This window comes from Eptesicus fuscus, chromosome 4 (assembly GCF_027574615.1).
Source record: "Eptesicus fuscus isolate TK198812 chromosome 4, DD_ASM_mEF_20220401, whole genome shotgun sequence".
NCBI classification, from domain to species: domain Eukaryota; kingdom Metazoa; phylum Chordata; class Mammalia; order Chiroptera; family Vespertilionidae; genus Eptesicus; species Eptesicus fuscus.
In genome coordinates this window covers 39,070,655-39,094,508 of record NC_072476.1, presented here as the reverse complement: position 1 = coordinate 39,094,508, position 23,854 = coordinate 39,070,655, and the positions used below count along the sequence as shown (strand labels likewise).

The 23,854-nt window shown below is 37.5% G+C and overlaps 1 protein-coding gene across 2 annotated transcripts in view; it reads right to left on the bottom strand.

Annotated features, from left to right (window-relative positions):
* Positions 1-23,854, bottom strand: part of CEP120 (centrosomal protein 120) — a 75,972-nt gene that overhangs the window by 47,193 nt on the left and 4,925 nt on the right. For both annotated transcript variants that reach the window (XM_054714959.1, XM_028145141.2), the window contains exons 3-14: positions 22,605-22,761; positions 20,983-21,097; positions 17,587-17,728; positions 14,040-14,188; positions 11,970-12,167; positions 9,534-9,761; positions 8,358-8,571; positions 7,129-7,306; positions 3,654-3,803; positions 2,786-2,968; positions 700-796; positions 444-596 (exon numbers count right to left, since the gene is read on the bottom strand). In XM_054714959.1, coding sequence (XP_054570934.1) covers positions 444-596; positions 700-796; positions 2,786-2,968; positions 3,654-3,803; positions 7,129-7,306; positions 8,358-8,571; positions 9,534-9,761; positions 11,970-12,167; positions 14,040-14,188; positions 17,587-17,728; positions 20,983-21,097; positions 22,605-22,761 — 1,964 coding nt within the window. The remainder of the gene's footprint in view (positions 1-443; positions 597-699; positions 797-2,785; positions 2,969-3,653; positions 3,804-7,128; positions 7,307-8,357; positions 8,572-9,533; positions 9,762-11,969; positions 12,168-14,039; positions 14,189-17,586; positions 17,729-20,982; positions 21,098-22,604; positions 22,762-23,854) is intronic.

Genomic DNA, 23,854 nt, shown 5'->3' with positions numbered 1-23,854 from the left:
CCTTCCTCTCTGTGAAAAATCAATAAAATAAAATAAAAAAATTAAAAAAAAAAAGATGCCTGAGGCAAGTAGTACCCATATAATTCAGGGGAGTACATGGTAAGCTGTATTTTCTAACTCTCTTGTTTAGAGACTGATAATTCCATGTTCCAGGAAGGTATACTAAATGACCGGAATGAAAAGAAACCTTCAAGTCAATCTGAGCTGTAACCTTCAGTTCTAATTTGCTTAAGATCATAGACAAAGTTGAGGGAATCCTTCTGAGTGGCTTCTGGGTATTTTTGTTGTTTTCTTATTCTCAATTTTTCTTTAAGCGTAAAGTATTTTTGATATTCAAAGGGACTGGTAAGGGACCATGGAACATAGTAAAAGCCTAGTATGGGGAAGGAAAAACATACTAAGTAGATAAAAATAGAGGCTTAAAATAACGTTTAAAAAGTAACCTGATTTTCAAAAATGTCTTCTTGTCTCTCTTTCCACATTTCTAGCTCAAGTGCTGCTTTGTATTCTAAGGTTTCACGAGGCTCTGTCTGGACTTCTGAAGGACAAGGTGCGGGAGGAAGAGAAGATGAGTTCTGTTGTACAGCAGTTAAACCCTAACATATGAATAAAAAAAGCACATTGAAACAAATACACTCACACACATACACATTAGATCCATTTTTAAAGAGTAATTTAATAACACTCAATGATATTTACCTGAGATGAATCAGAGACAAAAATCTCACGTGTTTTTAATATTCCATAATCTTCTAGAGTCATGGTGTAAGAAAGATTTATTATCCTGTTATTTGACCTACAATGAAGTCAGAAATATATTGGAACTCATGGAAGCATTTTATATTATTCTTCCTCTTATGTCTCCAACACTATAGCATTGAGTAGACAACATTTCCTGCATCTGACATTTGCTACTGAAACTGCAGCTGCTTCTATGGGCTCCAAGACCTTCCATATATACGTGATTTGATTTGATCACAAACACCCTATTAAATACATACCTATGTTTACTATAAAAGGACCTACAACAGCTATAGATTACTTGGAAAAATTGAAAAGTATAAAATAAAGGAGAAATTTTAATCTCCCTGCTCATAACTAATTACTGCTGAAATTTACTTACTTTCCTTCCTGTTTTATGTATATGTAAATACACATGTAATCATGCACATTAAGACCATATCCATTTTGTCCTCTTTTCCTATTTATATCAAGATCATTTTCTCATGTCATAAACAGTAATTCAAAAACGTAACTTTTAATGCCTGTAAAATGTACTAAACAATTTATGTAGTAAAATAAACTTAATTCCCCTAATCTTGACTATATACAGGTTATTCTGAGTTGTTTTTCTACTTTTCCTGGAGTGAACACACTTGTACGTAAATCTTCTGCTGGATATGAGCATTGCCTCAGGCTAATTTCTATAAGTAGGATAACTATATTTTTATTGATATGAGTACCTCCATGTAGTAGTAATAATTAAATAAAAACAAAACAAAATGTTAGAAAAAAATAAAACCTTGGCAATAAAAAACCCATGGCTTTGTCTAAATCAAATATATCCTATAAACCCTTGGTCAAACAAAACTTTAAGAGTTCTAATTGTGTAGGATCCTTTCATTAATCAACTAATCTCACAGGTTTTAAAAGAAATTAAAGCGTAATGAAGCACTGCCACATCTGAAGTTTTCACTTAGGTAAATCTAAAACTTCTCAGTCTACAGAGCAAGGCAATAAAAGTTAACATTCACAACCAACAGAATTAAAATAACTTCATATAGTAAGGATTTGATTATTTTCATTATATACTACTTATGACAGTGTTAATTTTTAAGAGAGATTTTCAATAACAGGAGTTGAAACGAAGAATTTTCATTTACCCGGAATATCTGGTTCTCTAAAACACCTGTTCCCAGATCTTCCAAGTGAATAAAAATTTTACTAAACCTTCATTCTCTGTAAGTGGCTATTGATGGGGAAGTGTAAGGGAAGAAATTTCAATAAAACTTTTTTATTTCAGCTTTTTACTGAGCCTGATTTCCTTCTACTTTCTTACTATGCTTTAAAAATAAAGGCATGTTGTATAAAATATCAAACTGAATTTAAATTTCTATTGTTAAATTTTTTAAAATCACGCAAAAAATGTATTTGTCTGAAATATGTGAACTCCAGCTTTTCACTGTGACAATGAATTTCAGGGCCAAAAAAACCCCAATTGTCTTTAAAACTGCAAATCCTCAGACTTCAACAATAAGGTAAAAGTTAAAAATATTTTTTGGGTGGAAAAAGTCATTCCCAATGCAAAATAATGTAAAAATACATTGTAATTTTGACATTAAATTAGGAAAGGCAAGGGTAGATGGGTAGAAAATGATAACCCACTTGTATGCATTTATGCATAACCCATAGACACAGACAATAGGGTGGTGAAGGCCTGGGGTGGAGGATGGGGCAGGCTAGAAGGAGTCAATGGGGTAAAAAAGGGGACATATGTAATACTTTCAACAATAAAGTTTAAAAAAAATTCTGAATTTAAAATTGTCAGTCTAAACAGAGGAGAGGGAAATAAATATTCACCAGTCTGAGTAAATATTACAGTACTATAACAGCATAGATTCTTAACTTTGTGAAGGTATAATGGGTATCAGAAAGCTAAAGAGCAAACTAGGATATAGTTCCCACAGGTCAAGAAAGATCAGAGAAAAAATGATATGAAAAGATAAGGTTATAGCTAATGAGAATTAAAAAGCAAAGCTAAGATCAATTTTGCAAAATGTATTACCCTTGTGCGGCTATAATAGGCACACTTTCACTGTAAGTTTGACGCCAACACTGTTCACCATTAGAACCTAAAAAGCGAGTTTTTTCTGAAGATAAGATGTTTGAAAGCTGGATTCTAGCGATTCCCAGAAGTAAATCTTTACTCATTTTATCCTTGTGCCATAATTCAATCAGCAATGGAATCCTGAGGAACAGAGAAACATGTATTCATACCTATCAACTTTGAACAAAGTCTTTTTTGGACTAAAATCTTTGAATTTCCTTAATGTAGTCAAAGATGTGTTTGTTATTGGAATGTAAATGCTCAATTCCATACATAACAAACAGAAAATTCGATTACATCTTCTACACATCTTTCTATACAATAAAGAAACCCTTCAAACACTATTAGTCCCACAAATAAATTTTAATTATCCTTCATTCTTCCTTTTAAAATATGCATTTTAAATTTTGATACTCTGAGCACATAAAGTGACACTTCGCAGAACTCATTTTCCTTCACAAATCTATTTCAAGTAGCTGAACCAATACCTCCATTTCATATAAATGAAAAAATAGAAATAAAATAATATACTACAGTCATTCAGTGAATCAGCAATAAAAACAAGCAAAACTACTTTTCAAAGTTCCTTCATTACTTAGATTGTTTTAACAAAGTTCTAATATCTAAGCTTAGGCAAGTAAGATAAAACTTCGTGGTGGAAGCACAAATGTCACAGACTTTATTAGTATATTTGTTTCTAGATTCTCAAATGCGTAAACTGCTATGGATTTAAACCTATAGGAATTCCTCTTGTTTATAAGAAACAAAATTTTAAGAGCTGACTTGAGAAGATAATATCATACACACAGGGTAGTGCATACATTACCTTAAGAAGGTATCTTGCAGCTGATGAGGCATAGTTGCGAAATCAAATGCACAGTAAGATTGGGGAAGAAAAACTTCCATGTTTTTCCGAACTTCAACAGGAGGATTAGTCATAATAGGAGCTGCACTTCCAAAAAATGGATATGAGTACCTAGAATTTCAGAAAAACAAAATCTTAGATAAAATTACAGATAAAATTTATAGTATGTTAAAATATGATTATGGGCAAATAGAATTTTTAAATAGATAAATGACAAACACATTATGGTTTTGCTCTTATCACCAATTTAAAAATTATACAAATGTTTTCAGTGTGGATACGAAAATTATAGAAATTATAGAGCAAATGCATTAATAGCATAGAACTATTTCCCAAGTTGCTTTACAGATAATTTCTTAATGAGGCTCTGGGGGAGAAAGAGAATTCTGGTATTTTGAAGGCAATGACAAAAGAGGAAGAGAGTCATTTTGAAGCACTCCAAATAAGACTCCATTAAACAAAGACTGGGTTCCTATTTGTTTAAGAGTTCCTTGAAGGCTCCAGTCCTATCTTTTCATCTTTACACTCCCAGGAACAAATAAGCAGATTCCACCACATAGTCAACACTCAAGAAATGCTTGATAAATTTAATTTCTAAACCTATTTTCCTTTATAGAATAATGTCTTCATCTTTTATGAGCTAAAGAGCCCTTAGTCAACTCCAAAAGAGTGCATTTTCGGTACACTGTCATTCAACAGAGAATCAAGGTTGAAAGCAATTCAGATATATTACAGATGAATCAGAGTGACATAACATTATTTCTTCTTTCCATCATAAAAACCACATCAGATTAAATGAAAGAATGCCTGACTACTACTAAACTCTTTTTTGTATTTAAAGCCAAATATAAAGATACTAGAGGCCTGGTGCACAGATTTGTGAACCAGTGGGGTACCTCGGCTTGGCCTGTGGGATCGGCTAAAACCGGCAGTCCTACATCCCCCGAGAGATGTAGTAGTGAGCGAAGTGTCAGGTGGCCAGGGAGGAGCGCTGCTTCCACTCATCCCGGCCCAGCTGCACCTGCTGCTGCCACCGCTTGGTAGGCTCACTGGCGCTCCACTGCGATCTGTGCCCTGTGCTCATCCTAGGGTGATACCCATGTGTCCATGACCGAGAAACAGCTGGGAGCTTGCACCCAGTCAGTCCCAATCCCGGCCTGAATGGGGGAGGGGCATGCAGGGGGAGTGACTGTGGGAGGCTCGTGCGGCTGCAGCTGCAGTGGCACTCACTAGCCATGAGCCTGGCCTCTGGCGCCTGTTGGTCAGCTGAGCGGCACTCCCACTGTGGAAGCGCACTGACCACCAGGGAGCAGCTCCTGCGTTGAGCATCTGCCCCCTGGTGGTCAGTGCACGTTATAGCGAGTGGTCAAGTGATCAAACAGTTGCTTAGGCTTTTATATATATAGATTATAATGCTCACTTAAATTTCATGTTATATCTTATTATTCATTATGAAAACTGGAATTTTAACCCACTAGTAAAAATTGCTTTCCTTTTTAAGAAGAATCCTTTGCATTCATTCAATGCCAGTATGATTATGCATTGAAATCGGGACATCTCAGAGATCCCTAGAAATCAAACCTCTACCACCCCACTACAACAAGTTGTGATGAAAAAAGAAAAAAACAAACAAAGCAAACACAAACTTTTTCAAATACCAGTGCTACCTCACAAATTCCATTACATACTAGTAGTTATAAACTACAATTTCATACCAATGCAGAGCATAACATACAATTTATCAAACAGAGAAAAAGTTAAACAACCAGCATTTTTAATAATAAAATGAACCAAAGACAAAACCAACAGTCCTTTTAAATTTTATTTTAAACTAAAGCTGACATACAGCATTATATTAGTTCAGGTATGTACATTAGTCCTATCAACAAGTGAATTCTACAGAGTGCTGGGTGGATCACACTTATTTCCTTGGTTTAGAATATTCTTCCCCTTTTCTTTGCTAAGTGAGTATTAGCCACCCTCACATACTGACTTATTGCTAAACTGTCCTTCACTAGGTTGAACTCACACATACCGTGTAGTGTATGTATATATACATACATACATGCAGTGTAGTGTACCCCTAATATAGCCCTAATACCAGGCACATTTCTGGCACTTCATAACTAAAATAGCCCTCTGGCAAAATGAAATACAAAAGCTAATATTAGTGCTTTCTAAGTAGGCTTGTACCAGGCTTCCCCTTCACAGCATCTCATTTTAGATCGTCCCTGTTTCTCTTCTCCTGCCACAGTCCTCTGGAGGTATTCTGAGATCAGATTCCCTCTAGCGACAGCAGAGAGATCTCAGTTAAAGGAGTAAAGACAAAAAACTGAGATAAAGAATAAGTAATAATTCTATTGCTAAAAATAATTTTAAGAGATGTTATACAAACTCTGAGAAAAGCTATGGCTGTGAGATAAAACCTTTTTCTAGCCTTCAATTTTCAAATAAAAACAACACTTTAGCAATGACTCTCAGCCTCTAACATGGTAAAATGCACAACTTAAGCTGCAATGAAAGATTTCCATTCTATGAATTCACCAACACACTACACGCTGGGTCCCTTTAATTCTGTCCATTATTCACACCAAAGCTCAGAGGATTTTGGAAACAACTTCATGAGAAATCAAAGAGTTGAAAAATTACATGCAAGTATGAGCTGAATTACGCATCTGAAAAGCAGGTCTGCTTCAAGTAGCCGCAGGAAGCAATGTGCAGCTGCTGATTTCCTGGGAATGGCAATCCCAGGGGACAGACAGACTTCCTCACCTGAATCTCCTGAAGACCAACACCTTTATTACAAATGCCACTGCGTGCTCCAAAAAATGTACGAGGAGAAATTACTCCAAACTAAAACACAGTACTGTATATTTAATTTATATCTTAGCCACAACAGTCTATGAAAATGTAATATTACTAAAACAACCTACTGTATAAAGCCATTTAACTGACCAAAATGTATATTTTCAATTTTTCATATTGAACAGTGTGGACACATTCCACTTACAGTTCACAAAGTATGGTTTTTAGATTCACAGCTATAAAATATAGTTTTGGGAAATACAACCTCACATTATGATGCAGTTTATACAGAAAAATCAGGTGCCTTCCATTATTTTGACCTGTGGCACTATTTCTAGCAACAACACACTTTAAGTTCAAGAGTCACCGTATTTTAATAGAACCATTAATAAATTATTATAAATACTTTCAATTATTACACTAGCTTAGTAGACTGTTGCCTCTCACACCACCAATGCCAGCCTGGTTTAACTCTGAAGTCACTGGGACACAGCCTTACCCCCTTCTAATACTCTGATTCAACAAACGTTATAACTTCTCTGGTGGCATTTCTTTCTCTGCAACTTGCCCAATAGAGAAAAGGCATATCTCCTTGGAAAATACTTTGAAACCAAACTAAATCAAATCATACCTTAAAATACAGTTGATTGGAAAACCAACTTCCAAGTCATGGATACTCCGTAAGTCTATCGAAAAGCAAAAATGGTGTGATGTGGCTGGAACAGCAATCTTCTGTCCTGAAGCTGTTTCTGGAGCACTGGATGCCGTCACCGGCTGGGCCGGCAAAGCAGGTACAGAAGAACTGATGGCTAAAATAAAGGTAAAAATGTTTGGTTTTGTTTTAAATTCCATTTGCTAACACTTTCTCTTAAGTTATCTAAATAATTTAAAGGTATCTCCTTGACCTTCAAGCAAGGAATTTGACTATTTGATTTTATAAACATAGGAATTGAGGCATAAATATCTAAAAGTGACTTGTCCAAGTTATGCAAGCTTTAATTCCCATTGTAGAACTGTGCAGGGAAAAGAGCTTCCTCTTTATGTGCATTGCAACATAAAAGCATCAGCACCATGCTTTTATGTATGCCAACAGCCTGACAGGCATTACCTTATTTCCAGGAGGCAGCTGAACAGAACTCAGCATTTGAAGGGTTTGTATTTGAGACTCAGTGCAAATATAATTACAATACTTTTTAAAGTAGTTTTAGTTATTTTAGGTACATATGACATAGTCTAACAAAGATCTAAAACTTGAAAAGACAGAGCTATCTAGTTTACTCCTGCTATAGGCCAGAGATGTTTTAATGAATGGCCCAAGTTGTACAGTTGCTCAGTGACAGAGCTACAACTGACTCCCAAATTTCTAACTCATAATCCAGCACTACTTTACTTACTTACACTACTAACTACGATTGTGGATCTTTATGTAATGGGTGGAAAATTTTTATAAAGCCAGATGAAGATGATTTCTCAGATTCTCTCTCAACTGTTAGGATAAAAATTTATTATTACAAGGTTACTTTAAGAAACAATAACTCTTTCCTCTAAAATTCAAATATATTCAAGATATTTGAGAATTTACTAGTTAAAACTATCTAAAAGAACTATCTTCTTTCATTTCTTTTGAACAGGCTACTATTTCTAGTGCAAAAGTGAAAGAAAAATTTTCTTACCTTTTTGCAAATTCTATAGTGAAATTAAATAAATTGCAATTACTTTAAATTGAATTTTTTTAATTGCCACACATTATTGGTTCTTTAAAAAACTCAATTTTTATTTAGATCCCATGAAAAGTCTCAGAGTCATTTATTAGATGGCTACAAAATCTATATTTAAAAGGTCTGTAAAAAAGAATCTTACCCTTTGGGTTTGGTTTTGTGTCCTTATCATACTGTAAGCTTTCCACTTCACTTTCTGTTGCATCATCTTTTGTTGGAGGTGACTGGTTGTGAGGCATAACAGGGGACACACTTGGTGAATTTGGCTCAGTAAGTTTCTCCTTTATGGGAGTTAAAACTCTCTTCTTTGAATGCTGTGGCTCATGTTCATTCTGGGTCTTTAATTCAATTAAAGACTAAAAACAATTTTTAAATAAAGTATAATTTGCAAAGAACTTTCCTTCATAATTAAGCAAAAAATGATGTTGTTTTTTAAAAATATAAGCTTCCTTTCCCAGTCTGGATATTCCTAGTCTATTTTTCTTCATAATTTGCAAATATCCTTATAGCATCTAGGACCAGAAAAAGGAAGATGAACAGGAAGGAAATATATCCAGAGCTAAGAACCAAAATGCATCCTAATGGGTAAGAGGAATACTGGATAAAAGAAGTCAGACATAGGTGTCCCTGAGAATGGTTATTTCTACTAAAACCTGAATTCCTTTAAAAAACACACATCAATGTCTACTAGGATTTTCTTCCTCTCCTTTGGTCTACTTCTCTCTCTCTCCTCTCTCTCTCTCTCTCTAAATAAATATATTAAGCTTTCACTTCAGTTTTTCAATATTTAATTCATAAACTATATAAAGATAAATTCTTTAAAAGAACAGGATTCTAAACTTGGTTGGGGGATGTATACACTAAAAAACCATGTATGTTCAAATAAATGCCCATCTCTGTTGCCTAAAGAAGAGTATAGGAACTATAAACCCCAATTGATCAAGAACATTATCTTAGCTCAGGTGAATCAACCCAAATAAATACCATTAATGCAGATTTCCAGAAAACGTTCTCTTTTACTGGAGCTCCTTTTCTGCCATAGTCATTGACTATGAGTTGGGGGCAGGGGAATGGTTTCCACTCCATAAGAAGACTATACCCAAAGGCTCTGGATACAGTCACTATACCACAGCAGCGGAAGCAACAATGCTTTTCAGAAATGTCTTTTCAGAGAGGACCTATCATAAAATGTAGGCTACCGATTAAGAGTAATAAACACTTTCTTAATGCTGGGTAACTCTTCTGAAGTTCGACTTGTGTGAAGAATCATAAGTGAAACTGGAGAAGCTGCTGTAGGGGAAGGAGGGTCACTACTTGCCTTTGCATCTATGCCTTCTCTCTGCAGAGCCACAGACACTCCCACAGTTGGGGCCAGCTCCACAGGAATAGGTGCAAGCTTTTGTTTGGCTCGGTTTGGAGGGTCAAGGGTAAAAGCACCCTCAACTGTGACTGGGCGCTGGTTGATTTCTGTACTACCCTTTTTCAATAATCCTGTTAAAGGTATTTCTGTACTTCCAAGTGACTGGTCTCCACAGCAGAGATGGATCTAATATGAAAGGGAAAATCAAGACAGGGTTTTATGTTTTCTTCTTTCTCCTAAAATACAAACTTAAAAAGTTATAAAACTTAACAAAAACTTACCTTCCACAGAAGGCAAGTATAATGCAGGTCATCTTACTAACCTGCAGCAACTAAGTAATAGATTCCCATGCGATTGTTAAAACTACTGATCAGGCTCACAGTTTACCAAGAACTCAATAATAAAACTATTATTTCCTTTTCATTTTTTTCTTTTAGTACTGTACACATATAATACAACCTTTTCTTTTTTTCTGTCTCTTTGGTGAGCTATGGTAACTTTAATATTTTACTATGCTATTTTACATATGCAAATTATATCATGTGTACATGAATTTAAATAAAAAACAAATACCACAACATTTTTTTCTATTTCCATTTAAACACAGCTCTAAAAAATAAGTTAGTAGATCCAGCCACATTTGGAAATTAAAGAACCTCAAATAATTTTGTTTCATTCACCCATAAAATACCTGGAGTGTTTCTTTCTCTCTTTTCTTGCTCTTCAGATTTTATTTATAAAGCTAGTGCTTAACAGTAAAAGGTGAAGGAGAATATCCCTGGATGAAATGTACTGTTAATCACTAATAACCACTAATAGCTAATCAAAACTTCAGCATTACCACCTTTTGCAACAACAACAAAAAGGCAATTTCAGGTGCATTTATATAACTACTAGATGCCCAGTGCACAAAATTCGTGCACTCTAGGGCGGGGGGGTCCCTTAGCCCAACCTGCACCCTCTCACAATCCGGGACCCCTCGGGGGATGCCCAACCGCTGGTTTAGGCCCAAACCCTGTAGATCGGGCCTAAACCGGCAGTCAGACATCCCTCTCACAATCCAGGACCACTGGTTCCTAACTGCTTGCCTATCTGCCTGATCGTCCATACCACTCGCCTGCCTGCCTGATTGCCCCTAACCACTCGCCTGCCTGCCTGATAGCCCCTAACCACCTCTGTCTACCTGCCTGATCATCCCTAACCACTCGCCTGCCTGCCTGATAGCCCCTAACCACTCACCTGCCTGCCTGATTGCCCCTAACCACCTCTGCCTGCCTGCCTGATCACCCCTAACCATTCTGCCTGTCTTCCTGGTCACCCCTAACCGCCTCTGCCTTGGCCCCTGCCACCACAGCTTCATCCAGAAGGACATCCGGAATGACGTCCAGAAGGTAGTTCAGCTGTCTGGTCCAATTAGCATATTATGCTTTTATTATTATAGATATTCTTTTCCCTTACTATATCAAAGCCTTGGCAAACTTACCATTCATATGAATAATAAGCAATCACAACATGAAAATATTTTTAGTTCTAATATCAGAAATTACCTGTAACTTAGTCTTAATGTTAGTAGGTGTGTAGACTTTAATGGGCTGAAAAGAATGAATTTTTATGACTTCAATGTCCATGAGAATCAAACTAACAAGTCAGTACTTTAGGTAAGGATTGATATGTTAGATATAGAATAAAATTAAATGTGCTTTTTCCTGCATTTTATCATTTCATAAAGCCTTCAGCTTTCTAAATATCTTGGCTTTAGCAGAACAACCTCTAAAATTTAGTTCTTCTAAAATTCCTTAATGTCTCTTTCCACCTCCCACCCAAAACACACGCCTGATCACTTCACTATAAACAAATGACTATCTAACCCTATAGATGACCACCCCAAGCTGATTTAAAGCAATTGTAATAAAAATAAAACAGTAGTTTTCACTAGGTAAGGTTCAGTTTTAGAGTCTACTTTGAAATTCGTTTAAAAAAAATATTCAATTCAGGGGCAGATTTTTTTAAAAATTGTATTATCTCTTTGCTTTTAATAGCAAGAGGAATATAAATTCTGAACTCTAAAGTGGGACCTATGTGCCTACGGCTACCATCTCCATTAACAGTAACAGAACCTTCACTATGCTCACAGCTTTAGGCTCCAGGTATAATTTTTTATTATAAAGGACTGATAATTGACACAATTCTTTTCACAATAACTAGGAAAGAGGTACATCTCTTAAAATTCTGAAGTAACTACTATGGTATGACTTTACAAGTCAGGATAATTACTAAAAAATTTAAAGATGTGGCAGAAAAATGACCTTCACCACTGAAATAATATGGTTTAAGTACCTCTCTAATGCTTTAAAAATTCATCTCTAATAAAAAATAATTTTCTGCAGTACGTACCTGTAGTTTAGATTGAAAAGCCAGGTAAACACGAAGAATTTCTACACTGCTTCGTATTCGAACGGATGCTCTCTCTGGCTCAAAGTTTGGATTGATCAAATCGTTGAAAGGTTCATTTGTAACATCATTTCCCAGTAAAGAATAGTAAAAGAAAAACTCGGGCTGTCTTTCTGGAAGTTTCATGGTACATGGAATTAACTAAACATTTAAGAATTAAAAAAAAAAAAAAAAAGGATTACTTCTTAAACCACCAAACATGCTCAGTATGTCTGATCAACTCCAAAAATATTTGCAAAAATGTTACTGCTTTTTTTAATTTCACATCTTAAATCAATCACTCAAAATGTGAAATCTCTGCTAAATTGCATCCAAATTATTAGTTTACTTAATTTTGAGAAGTTTATCTGAGAAAAGGACAGAGACAAAAATAATTTTATAGATTTATATTGTCTTACATTTCATTAAAATGATCCGTGAATACATCAAAGTTCTTTTAGAAGAAAATGATTAAGTGTTTTAAATTAAGCTTTCCTTATTTCCACATACCCTATTTCATCTTTTCCTTACTCTGTCATCCTCTTCATAAATGAGAGGTGGTTTTAAAAAAATCTTAACCAGGCTATTCAATATAACACCTTGGTCCAGGTTTTTGATTTAAAAAATAAAATAAAGCTTTTTAGCTACTATATCAAAATTTGGAGACCTATAAATTAACAATTGCCAATGGATGCCTTCTGCATTAGGAGTGTTCTCAAAGTTGGTAGTTTCATGGACACATAGGATGAAGAAATAGGATTTTTGTCCCATAAAATATGAAATATCTATCAGACCTTTAATTGTTCACTAGAACATTATTAAAAATAACAATAAACTATAAACAACTGATTATTAGGAGATGGCTTAAATGTATTATCGCGATCATACCGAGTGTCTGCTAAATGATGATACAGTAACATGCAAAGTACCTGAGATATAGTGTTAAGTATAAAAAAGTTATAGGACAGTTTGGACAGTTTATATGAAAGTACTATAACTACTTAGATTAAAACAGATTAAAATGAATAAGATTTAAGTCACATAGTGAGCACATAGTAAATATTCAATATTTTATTATTTTTTATTTCATACTAGAGTCTCGGTGCATGAAATTCATGCACAGGTAGTGTCCCTAGGCCTGGCTGGCAATCAGGGCCAATCGGGGCCTTGCAGCTGCCGGCCGGGGCCTTCCTTTGTTCCGCGCCACCCCCTGGTGGTCAGCACACATCATAGCAAGCGATTGAACTCATGGTCTCCCGGTCAAACTCCTGAGGGGACACTTTGCATATTAGCCTTTTATAAATATATATGTAAGATTTTTGAAAAAATTTCTTTCAGCTGCTCTAGGCCAACATAATTTCAAAAAACACTGGGCTTGATCCTGAGAAGGACAATGTATGGAATAACATAGAATTTCGTGTTGAGCCATTTAGGGAAGAGGCAATCTGCCATGGGCCCCAAACAACTCTGAACATTTTTTCTGACTATGCCAAGACTGCAAGTCTCTGACCACCCTCACCCATTTCCTAGGGCCGTTTATGCAGCTATTAACCTTGAGCTAAGGCAGTGGTCAGCAAACTCATCAGTCAACAGAGCCAAATATCAACAGTACAACGATTGAAATTTCTTTGGAGAGCCAAATTTTTTAAACTTAAACTATTAGGTAGGTACACTGTTATTAACTTAATTAGGGTACTCCTAAGCTGGCTTTTGCTAAAAACTCAAGGGGCCAAAGAGCCGCATGTGGCTCGCGAGCCGCAGTTTGCCGACCACTGAGCTAAGGTAACATGTCTTCCAGACAAAGACCAGGACTGCAAACAATAAAAGTGGTGTATTCCCAAGTTTTGTGTCCCTCAGCTGTGATGCAAACTGTGTTCACAGAGCAACCTGGGCCCCTGTATCACCTCCATGGGACTGAAGAAAATATACCGATATTCAGGTTGCTTGCTGTGCTGCATCCAAGAAACACTAAAAGGCTAATTTGTAAATACCAGACACAACAATTATTAAGCTATGACTAAAAAACAGTGTCACCTGCTCCAACTGGGTGGCAAATGCTATGGTCACTGACATAAGGAAGAAGTCAGTGCAAGACTCTGCTGGTCCGATCTGATGGTAGCCTCCTTCCTCATTCAGCACGGCCACAATGTCCTTGGGGTCAAGTCCAGGCAGGCTAGCAGGTACTTTATGGAGAAAAACACAATTACATTACATTGTAGTTTGCCATAAACCATTAAAAAATTCTGAAAGCTGATTTACTGTTTTATTTGCTTGTTAGTTTTCTGGATACAGGTCATATCTCAGTAAGGTTTCCATTGATTTTTATGTATAACCACCATTTTCTTTCTGCACATAAAAGTCATATTTTGAAATAAGGCAACCTTTTTTAAAAAATATATTTTTATTGATTTCAGAGAGGAAGGGAGAGGGAGAGAAGGTAACATCAATGATGAGAGAGAATCATTGATTGGCTGCCTCTTGCACGCCCCACACAGGGGATCGAGCCCACAACCCAGGCATGTGCCCCCAACCAGAATCGAACCTGGGACCCTTTAGTCCGCAGGTCAATGCTCTATCCACTGAACCAAACCAGCTAGGGCAAGACCTTTTTAAAACTTCAATTTAATAATCCACATAGAAAAGGCATTGCAGGTTTTCTGACAGAAGTGAATCTAAAGTGGAACTGAAAAATAAGCAAAATTTGGCTAAAAAGAGAAAGGTGACTGAATAGAGAATGAGGGAATGAAAAAGTATGCTAGGCAGAGGGAGCAATATGTACACTCAGAAGCAAGAGAAAGCATGTGGTTACAGACTGATGTGCTGTAGGACTGACATGAAAGAGCTGAGGCTAGGGGGATGCATAGAGGCCATATCAGGGTCTTCTTCAATGCCATGTTTAAAAAACCATCTGGATAGTTTTCTAAGAATAAGAGAAAAACATGGAATAATTTTGAGAAGAGAACTGATATAATCAAATAGGTTTCAGTATGAAGAGGGACAACTATATGCAGATTTAAACTCATGTTGTTCAAGGGTCAACTGTATTTTAGATCCACAACTGGGAATCCAACTATGCTGAAGACCAACTTAGGTAAAACACAGATTTTCGATGGCATGGGGGTTAGCGCCCCTATCCCAAACATCAGTGATTTTCAACCAGAGTTTCTGATGAGAAATCAGGTGTCAGCCTTATAGGAACTCCTTTGTAGGTAACAGCATCCACCTACTCTACAGGCCAGAAGGAAATGGCATGAAGTACTCAAGGTAATGGAAAGCAAGGATCTCAGACCAAGATTACTATATCTAGCAAGGCTATCATTCAAAATAGATGGTCAAATAAAGAGCTTCCCAGACAAAAAAAGGCTAAAGGAGTTCATCTCTACCAAGCCAGCATTACAAGAAATGCTAAAGGGATTGCTGAGAAGAAACAGAGAAACCTAGCCATACAGAATTAAAATGGCTATAAATAAGTATCTCTCAATAATAACCCTAAATGTAAATGGATTAAATGCTCCAATCAAAAGGCGTACGGTAGCTGAATGGATATTCCTAATTGCCAAAACTTGGAAACAACCAAGTTGTTCCTCAGTGAGTGGATAAAGAAACTGTGGTATATCCAGATAATGCAGTATTATTCAGTGCTAAAAAGAAGTGAGCTAGCAAGGCATGAATAGACCTGGAAGAACCTTAAATGCATATTACCAAGTGAAAGAGTACAATCTGAAAAGGCTAATCCTACCTAATAATCCTACCTAATAATAGACAAATATGTAAATTGACCATACCTCTGACACACCCACAAGTCACGCCCACAAGCCACACCCACCGTCCAATCAGAGTGAGTATGCAAATTAACCCAAACCAAGATGGCTACAGCCACAGAGAGCAAGGTTTCCTAGGTAACAGAGGAAGCCAAGCTTTCCGCCTGCCCTTGCCAGGCCTAAGCCTCCACTCAAGCTACAAAGTTTCAATTATAGAAGGTAAACAAATTCAAACAGAAATGGCGGCAGAATGGAGCTTGAGAGAGCAGGCCAGGGTTGCCCCAGGCAACAGGAGAAGCAAAGCTTTCCGCACACTCTGGCTGGGCCCACCTGCTTAAGGCAACAAAGTTTCAATTATAACCCCAACAGAAATGGCTGCCGGCCCGGAGGGAGCCCCAGGCTTGGCTCTGCTCCAGGCTACAAAGTTTCAATTGTAGAAGGAAAATAAATTCCAGATACCAGGGCCTCCGCTTGGGTTGCCAGGGGCCATGGCCAGCCTGCAAACCACCACAGGCCCCTCACTCAGGCCGCCCCACGCCCCAAGGGAACCCCACCCTGATCAGGGACACCCTTCAGGGCAAACCAGCTGGCCCCCACCCCTGTACCAGGCCTCTATCCTATCTAATAAAAGAGTAATATGCAGATTGATCATCACTGCAACACACAATATAGCTACCCCCATGTGGTCAAAGATCCTGCCCCCATGTGGACACAAGATGGCCAGGAGGAGAGGGCAGTTGGGAGGCACCTGGCTTGCAAGGGAGGGCAGTTGAGAGGGACCAGGCCTGCAAGGGAGGGCAGTTGGAGGTGATCAACCCTGCAGGAGAGGGCAGTTAGGGGTGACCAGGCTGGCAGAGGAGGGAAGTTGGGGGCAAACAGGCTGGCAGCAGAGTGGTTAGGGGGTGATCAGGCTGGCAGGCAGAAGTGGTTAGGGGCAATCAGGAAGGCAGGCAGGCAAGCAGTTAGGAGCCAGCAGTCCTGGATTGTGAGAGGGATCCCAGATTGGAGAGGGTACAGGCTGGGCTGAGGGACAACCCCCCTCCATGCACGAATTTCGTGCACCGGGCCTCTAGTACAGTATAATTAACAATGTGACACTATGGAGATAAAAAAAATATCAGTGGTTGCCCACGGAAGAGGATTTTTAGGGCAGTAAAACTATTCTGTTAGATACTATAATCTAACAGAAGGTTATATCATTACACATCTGTCAAAACATATAGAATGTACAACACCAAGAATGAACTCTAGCATAAACTATGAACTTTGGGTGATAATGATGTGTCAATGTAGATTCATCAATTATAATGAATGTACCACTCTGGTGAGGGATGTTGATAATGTGGGAGGTGTATTTGTGTGAGGACAGAGTTATATGGGAACACTCTATACTTTGCAATTTTTCTGTGAACCTAAAACTGCTCTAAAAAATAAAACTTAGTAATTAAAAAAGAAACAAATGAAAGTTTTGTTAAACTATAGTTAATAGAGAAGAACATAACTATTTTTGGCTTTCCTGCACTCATCCTAGGAAGAAAATTTCCCATGCAATTTTTAAAAACAATGCCAAATTTTACTTTGTTCTGTTATATATCAAATTTAAAAAAAAGAAAATCTTTCCTAATTTCTAAGCTATGTAAACAAGAGCTAAAAGCAACAACTGCTTGTGTAACAATGTCACAACATTTGCCTGATAGAGGAGAGTAAAATCAGTTTAGACTCCTGCACATATCTTCCTGCACATACCCCACCACCCTTCCTAAAGTTCTAATCCACAGATTCGACTTCTTGGAGAATGTCCTTAGAGATGATGCACAAACCTTTTCCATCTCGAGGGGGAGCCCCCTTTGCCTTAAAACTATCCACTGGTGCCTTTGAATCTGTTTCCAAAGCAATGCTTATCTGTATTTCAGACTTGAACCTGGTGTATTTGTTGCTCAGCAACTGGTACCATTTTGGTGCCTGGAGAATAATAGCAAAACAAAACAACAAAAAACCATAATAGTTAGTAGGGAATAAACAGTAGTGGGAAATATTCTATAAGGTTCTAAATATATTTCCTGTCATTTCTCAGTACTTCCTCCTCTATTAAAATATTTTTTCCATTTTCCTCAAAAGAAATTAATCCTGCTTATGAGGCTAACAGAATTTCCTCTTGAAGTAAAAGTTTAGGGTGTCTTTCTTGCTCCTATTCCTATGCTTCAACAGACAATATATTAAAGAAAACACAATATATTTCTTTCTAGCTTTACTCTTATGTCCCCAATCTCCCATCCCTTAAACAACAATAAAAAAAAGACTACCAATTTTGCATTTCCCTAAACCATAATTTTTCACTTTTTTTATTTTACCTTTTCTGCCTGGCACATTTCTGCTTTGTTCTATTTATATCAAACAAGGAAAAGAAAGTTTAATATTAACAATAACAAAAAATTAACAAAATACTAAAGGTCTAATAGTTGAGTTCTGAATTCTGAACCATGTATTTGACTGACATTAACACACTGTGCACCAGTAGTTCCATTGCTAGCTTTACCCAGTGGCCAGATAAGTTTCTATTGAACGAGGACAAAAAACATTTTACAAAGTATCATACTTTAAAAAGATATTAGCTTGTAAGAACATGTAATAAATAATTTCAAAATGCAATGACTATTTAATTTTAAGGCGTGCCTTTAACATTTATGTAAAACACTGTGTAATGTGAAAACACAAGAACGCTCATCATCCACCCGCAATGTGTTAACATATAAAGTCTTTCTCACAAGATAAGGTCTTAAATTACCTGAATATTCCCCCGCAGAGTAACCTCAGAAATTCTAGTACCAAAACCAGCCTTCAAAATTTCATGGCCCAGGACCACGTGTATCCCGAGTGCAGGAACCACTGGTCAGCAGGGCACCATCTCAATACCTAGAAACAGCATTCTTGCTCTGACCATTGTTCTATCAAGGCATAGTCTGGTGCTTACACTGATCAAAACCAAAAACTGCTGTTTTGGTTTGATAAGTTATTTGTAAGCAAAATAGAATTAACTAGGCGCCACAGATTTTTAAAAATTCACAACCGAGTGTTTTTTTTTAAGACAAAAATTCCTAATTTGTTGAGGTACTTTTATGTGGCACTTTTTAAGAAAAAATTTGTTATTATCCTTATAACAAATATTTTCTAATTTTTAGTACAAGCCTGAAAAAAATATTTTTATCTACTTGTAGACTTTATGATCTATTTTTGTTATATAACTCAGAAAAATAAATCTGGATTTTTCTGTTTACTAGAGGCTGGTACACGAATTCATGCACGGTTAGGGTCAGGCCAGCCGACCCAATGGGGGCAAGTAGGGGGCGGGCCAGTGGGGGGAGGGACCGTTGGCAGTTGGCCAGCTGACCCTGTTCCCGATTGGGGTAGGGGGACCAATCAGGGATGGCGCCAGTGGGGAGAAGGGCCACGGAAGGTTGGGAGGGCTGATCGGGGCCCAGACTGGGCCCGTTGGCTGCCACAGTGCGCGTCATAGCGACTGGTTGTTCCACCGTTTGGTCGCTGGGCTTTTATATATATGGATATTTATTTACAGAAAATAACATTATTTTTAATTTCAAATATTTTACTGACCAACTTCATATATTTCTGCTGGCAAACAAAAGAATAAGCAAAACAATTGGTTTTCCTAAAAATAATGTAATTTTGAAACACTTCTCCTTAACTTCCAATCACTAATATGATGATGAACTATCCTCAAGAAAGAGATAAGAAGCCTTAGTGGATAGAGCGTCGGCCTGTGGACCGAAGGGTTCCAGGTTCAATTCTGGTCAAGGGCACATGCCTGGGTTTCGGGCTCCATCCCCAGGAGGGGGCATGCAGGAGGCAGCCAATCAATGATTCTCTCTCATCATTGATGTTTCTCTCTCTCCCTTCCTCTCCCATCCTCTCTGAAATCAATAAAAATATATTTTAAAAAAGAATGAGATACAGAGAAAAGAAATGCCAAGAGCATTCAGAGGCTCCTCTGAAGGATGTCCTCTCAGATACCCTCTTCCTAAAAGGAATGACCTTCTCTGTAACCAAAGTGACTGTAGAAGTGTCTTCTGGACACTTGCAAGTTGCAGCAGAGAAGTTGGGTAAGAGAAACATTGGGCCACAAGCATGGCCCCTGGTTCTGAGTTCAAGACTAAAGAAGGAAAAACTTTTTAGGACCTAAGAGCAGATTGGTGATGAGTATCCAAGGATCGGGGATAAACAAGTCCGCTTTTAAAGCATTTTAAAAATTCAGTTTCTTTTGAATGATTCTGAATTTGGGCCAGGTTGATTGGCTCATTTGCAAATATCAAAAATTTAGTAACAGATAAATTTTTCTTCACAAAATCCTAATTTAAGATTCAAATCAAGAAGAGCGAACTTTAAAATAAAAAAGATATTTTTAATTTATTTTCTTTAAAAAATTGTGGCAAAACAAAGACATGAAGAAAAACTAAAAATAAACATATTTAAAGTCAATAATGTACAAAAAGGCTAAAAGATACTCAAAAAGACATAAGAAAAAATTATTTTCAATAACAAAAGGCACTAACACTGAAATAAGGACCCAAAGTTCTCTTTATTTCTTTTCATTTTTTTTAGTAGGATGAGAGGAGGCTGCTTTTACATTGCATTAAGTGGGCTACAATAAGTTCACTCTCTCTATTATGTAGAGAAGGCAAGGAGTAAGAAGCAGGGAAACCAATTAGAAGGCTAGTATGACAGCCAAGGTAAGAAACGATGGTGGCTTAGGTTCAGCAGGGAAAATGCAGAATAGTAGGTGAATCGGGAGGAGAAAATACTAACTGGAAAGAGGCAGAAAACTGGGTTGACAAGGAAGATTCTATATTTCTAGCTTGTAGAACTGAAAGGAGATGGTGACCACTCACTGAAGCAAGGGACAGTGAAAGAGGACCACCTCTGAAAGCAAAGCCAAGGAGTTGCAGATGTTAAGCTCAAAGTAACACAGGTTTGAGCTCCGAGAAAAGTTTCTTTGAGAATGACAGTTCTAGGTCAATGAAATTATTAGAAGATCAGGATTTTCTAAACCAAATTCACAAACTAGAACATAAGAACTGCCTTTCAAGCCCATAATCCATCAGGCCCAGTATTCCGTACCCTTCTCATCAATCTGATTGGTACATTTTGAAAAATAAACAACTGTCTAACATAATCAGTAACAAACATTAAAAGGGCAATACCTGCTTTGTTTCTTGAGCAGTTCTTAAGTCTAGAAGAATGTAACCTATAGTTTCCTTGGCTGAAGTCAATGCATCCAAGGCAAAACACTGGAGTTTGATAGGAGTACGCTGTAGCCTGTAACGTAAAAATTCAGGTGATAAGTAAAACGACTTTCACTTAATATTGAACTGATTTTATACTACCCTTGACAAAGCTGCCTACTACCATCAAGATTCCATATTTTGTGAAACACTCTTCAACTGGCAAGAACTATTAATCTACTTATCTATATACCAACTATTTACAAAACATGTCAAAATCTTAGTGTCTCATCTAAGAGGCTGTCATCTAGGTCAATGTTTTTCAAGCTTCTGTAATGTATGGAAATCTTCTGAAGTAAAAAATTACCACTATTCATTAAGATTGATTTTAAATTGTTTTTCTTATATCATCACACACATACAACTACAAATATACACATAGGATTACAGTTCTTTTGATAGCTAAAAACCAAAATAAAGTAAGGAATTAGATACCATAAAATCATAAGCTATTAAAATCAACAGCAATGTAATACATGACAATGTCCTGTAAACATGGCCTGACTGGTACAGCATGGGCTTTTTTGCATCTGGAATATCTATACTGGCTCTTGCGGTAAGCTGATTAAATTTTGTCATCATTTTTATCTAGTGCGATGACAGTGAAACCTGCACTTGGCACAAAAATCGTCATTAATATATTCATTTTATCTGTTTTATTTTCTTGGCCTATACATTTATTCAGAGTGGTACTGGTGAGCACTAATAAAAATGTAAAAACAATCACCAATGTAGGCACATATATCTTATATCAGGACTCTGTCTAGGTAAATATTTCAGAAGTCACTGAAAGCAAATACAAAATTTTGATATTCTAAAGAATTTAATTCCCTTATAAATAAACCCATGGACTGATCTAGCAAAAAAAGGAAGTAAATTTCTTATTGCTCTAATTTTTAACTTTGAATTTTGTTTTGATTTAGTACTAAATACTGAAGTGATTGTGTGTTTCCCAGGGGAATATATTTTAAATCCTTTTAAAAATAAAAGTATCAGTGTTCTTTCCTACTTCTGGTCATGAGAGTTCATGAAATAAATAAGAGACTATAACTTATAGTCTGCTTTATATACGTATAAAGTGTTTAAGTGTCTAAAATTAAGTGTAAAATTAATTAGAGAGCCCTTTATATAATTGTACTATATACATATCTATATGTCCTTGGCAAGCCAGGTAAAATATATGATAAATAGAAATTGCAATGAATTCCAAAGCATATTTAATATTGGGTAGGCATTATTATAGCACTTCTAGAATATCTATTCTCTCAGACATTAGCAAAAAAAAAAAAAAAAAAAAAATGTCAGGTATAGTGGCTGAAAACTTAGGTAGGCTCTGGTGGTTTCTCATCTGTAATGTGGGGGATATAATAATATCTATTCATAGAATTGTTCTGATTTTTAAATGAATTTCTTTCAAAATTTCCTGGCACATTAATAATAATATTTGAGTGTGTTTTATTACTATAATCTAATAATATACATATATAAATTTATTTACAACAGCCTGAAAAAGAACAGAACAAATTGAAAATAACAGCCACCTGTGCTGATGGAGTGCTTTCCTGTCAATTTCCCAGGCTAACTCGGTAGCAAATTCTGGCTGGTCAATGTGGTCCACAGGATCAGTAGCCAACTGTTCTCCATCAAACTTTGCTTCTACTACAAGCATATGCTTTGGACGTTTGGGGAAATGGCGACCTGGAAAAAAAAGAGTATATAGATTAATAAAGGTATACAAAACTCAGCCCTGGCTGGTTGGTGGCTCAGTGGTTAGAGCAATGGCCTGTGCCCTGAAGGGTCCTGGGTCTGATTCCTGGGGGCATGTAGGAAGCAACCAATTGACATGTCTCGCTCACACTGATGTTACTCTCTCTCTCTCTACATACTGTATATATACTAGTGACCCAGTGCATGAAATTCGTGCACATTAAAAGGGAATTAATTAGAGGAAATATTTTAATATTGCTATTTGCCCTTTCTCTATAATAGAAGTATCAGAGATGAAAGAAAATTAGTAAAATGTATATGAAAATCTTCCTCCTGTCAGAGTCTGGGGCATGCCACAGAAACCAGAGTCAAGTCTCTGCCCACTCATGTGCACCTCGAAATCTCACGAGACCTAGACCCAGCTGGTCCCACCCTAATTGGGCTAGATCCAGACCTGGCCAGTCCCACCCCCGTCAAGCCCCGCCGGGTCGGGGGCACCGCCTCAGGTCGCCTGGCCCAGCGCCGAGGCTTGGGAAGTGGCCTGAGGTCCCCCGGCCCAGCGCCGGGGCAGGGGGCATGCCTTGAAGTTCCCATCAAGCCCCGCTGGGCGGGGGGGCGTGGCCTGAAGTCCCCAGGCCCAGGCCAGGGGGGAGCGCTTTGAGGTCCCCTGTCAAGTCCCTCGGGCAGGGTGTGTGGCCTGAGGTCCCCCGGCAAGCCCCGCCGCGTGGGGGGCGTGGCCTGAGGTCCCCCAGCCTGGCACTGGGGTGGGGGGCACAGCCTGAGGTCCCCTGTCAAGCCCCACCAGGCGGGGAGTGCAGCCTCAGGTCCCTGCAGATTGCTTGTTAAGGCTTGTTATGGGAACTCGGCCTCCATTGTGGGCGCTGCCATCTTGTGTTATGGGATCCCTGCCTCCGTTGTGGGTGCAGCCATCTTGTAACGGCATGACAGTCAATTTGCATATTCCTTCTTTATTAGATAGAATATCTCCCCCTCCTCCCTTCCACTCTCTAAAAAAAAGAAAAGAAAAAAATAACCTCAGGTGAGGATTAACAAAACATATGATTATTTAGCACTAGAGGCCCGG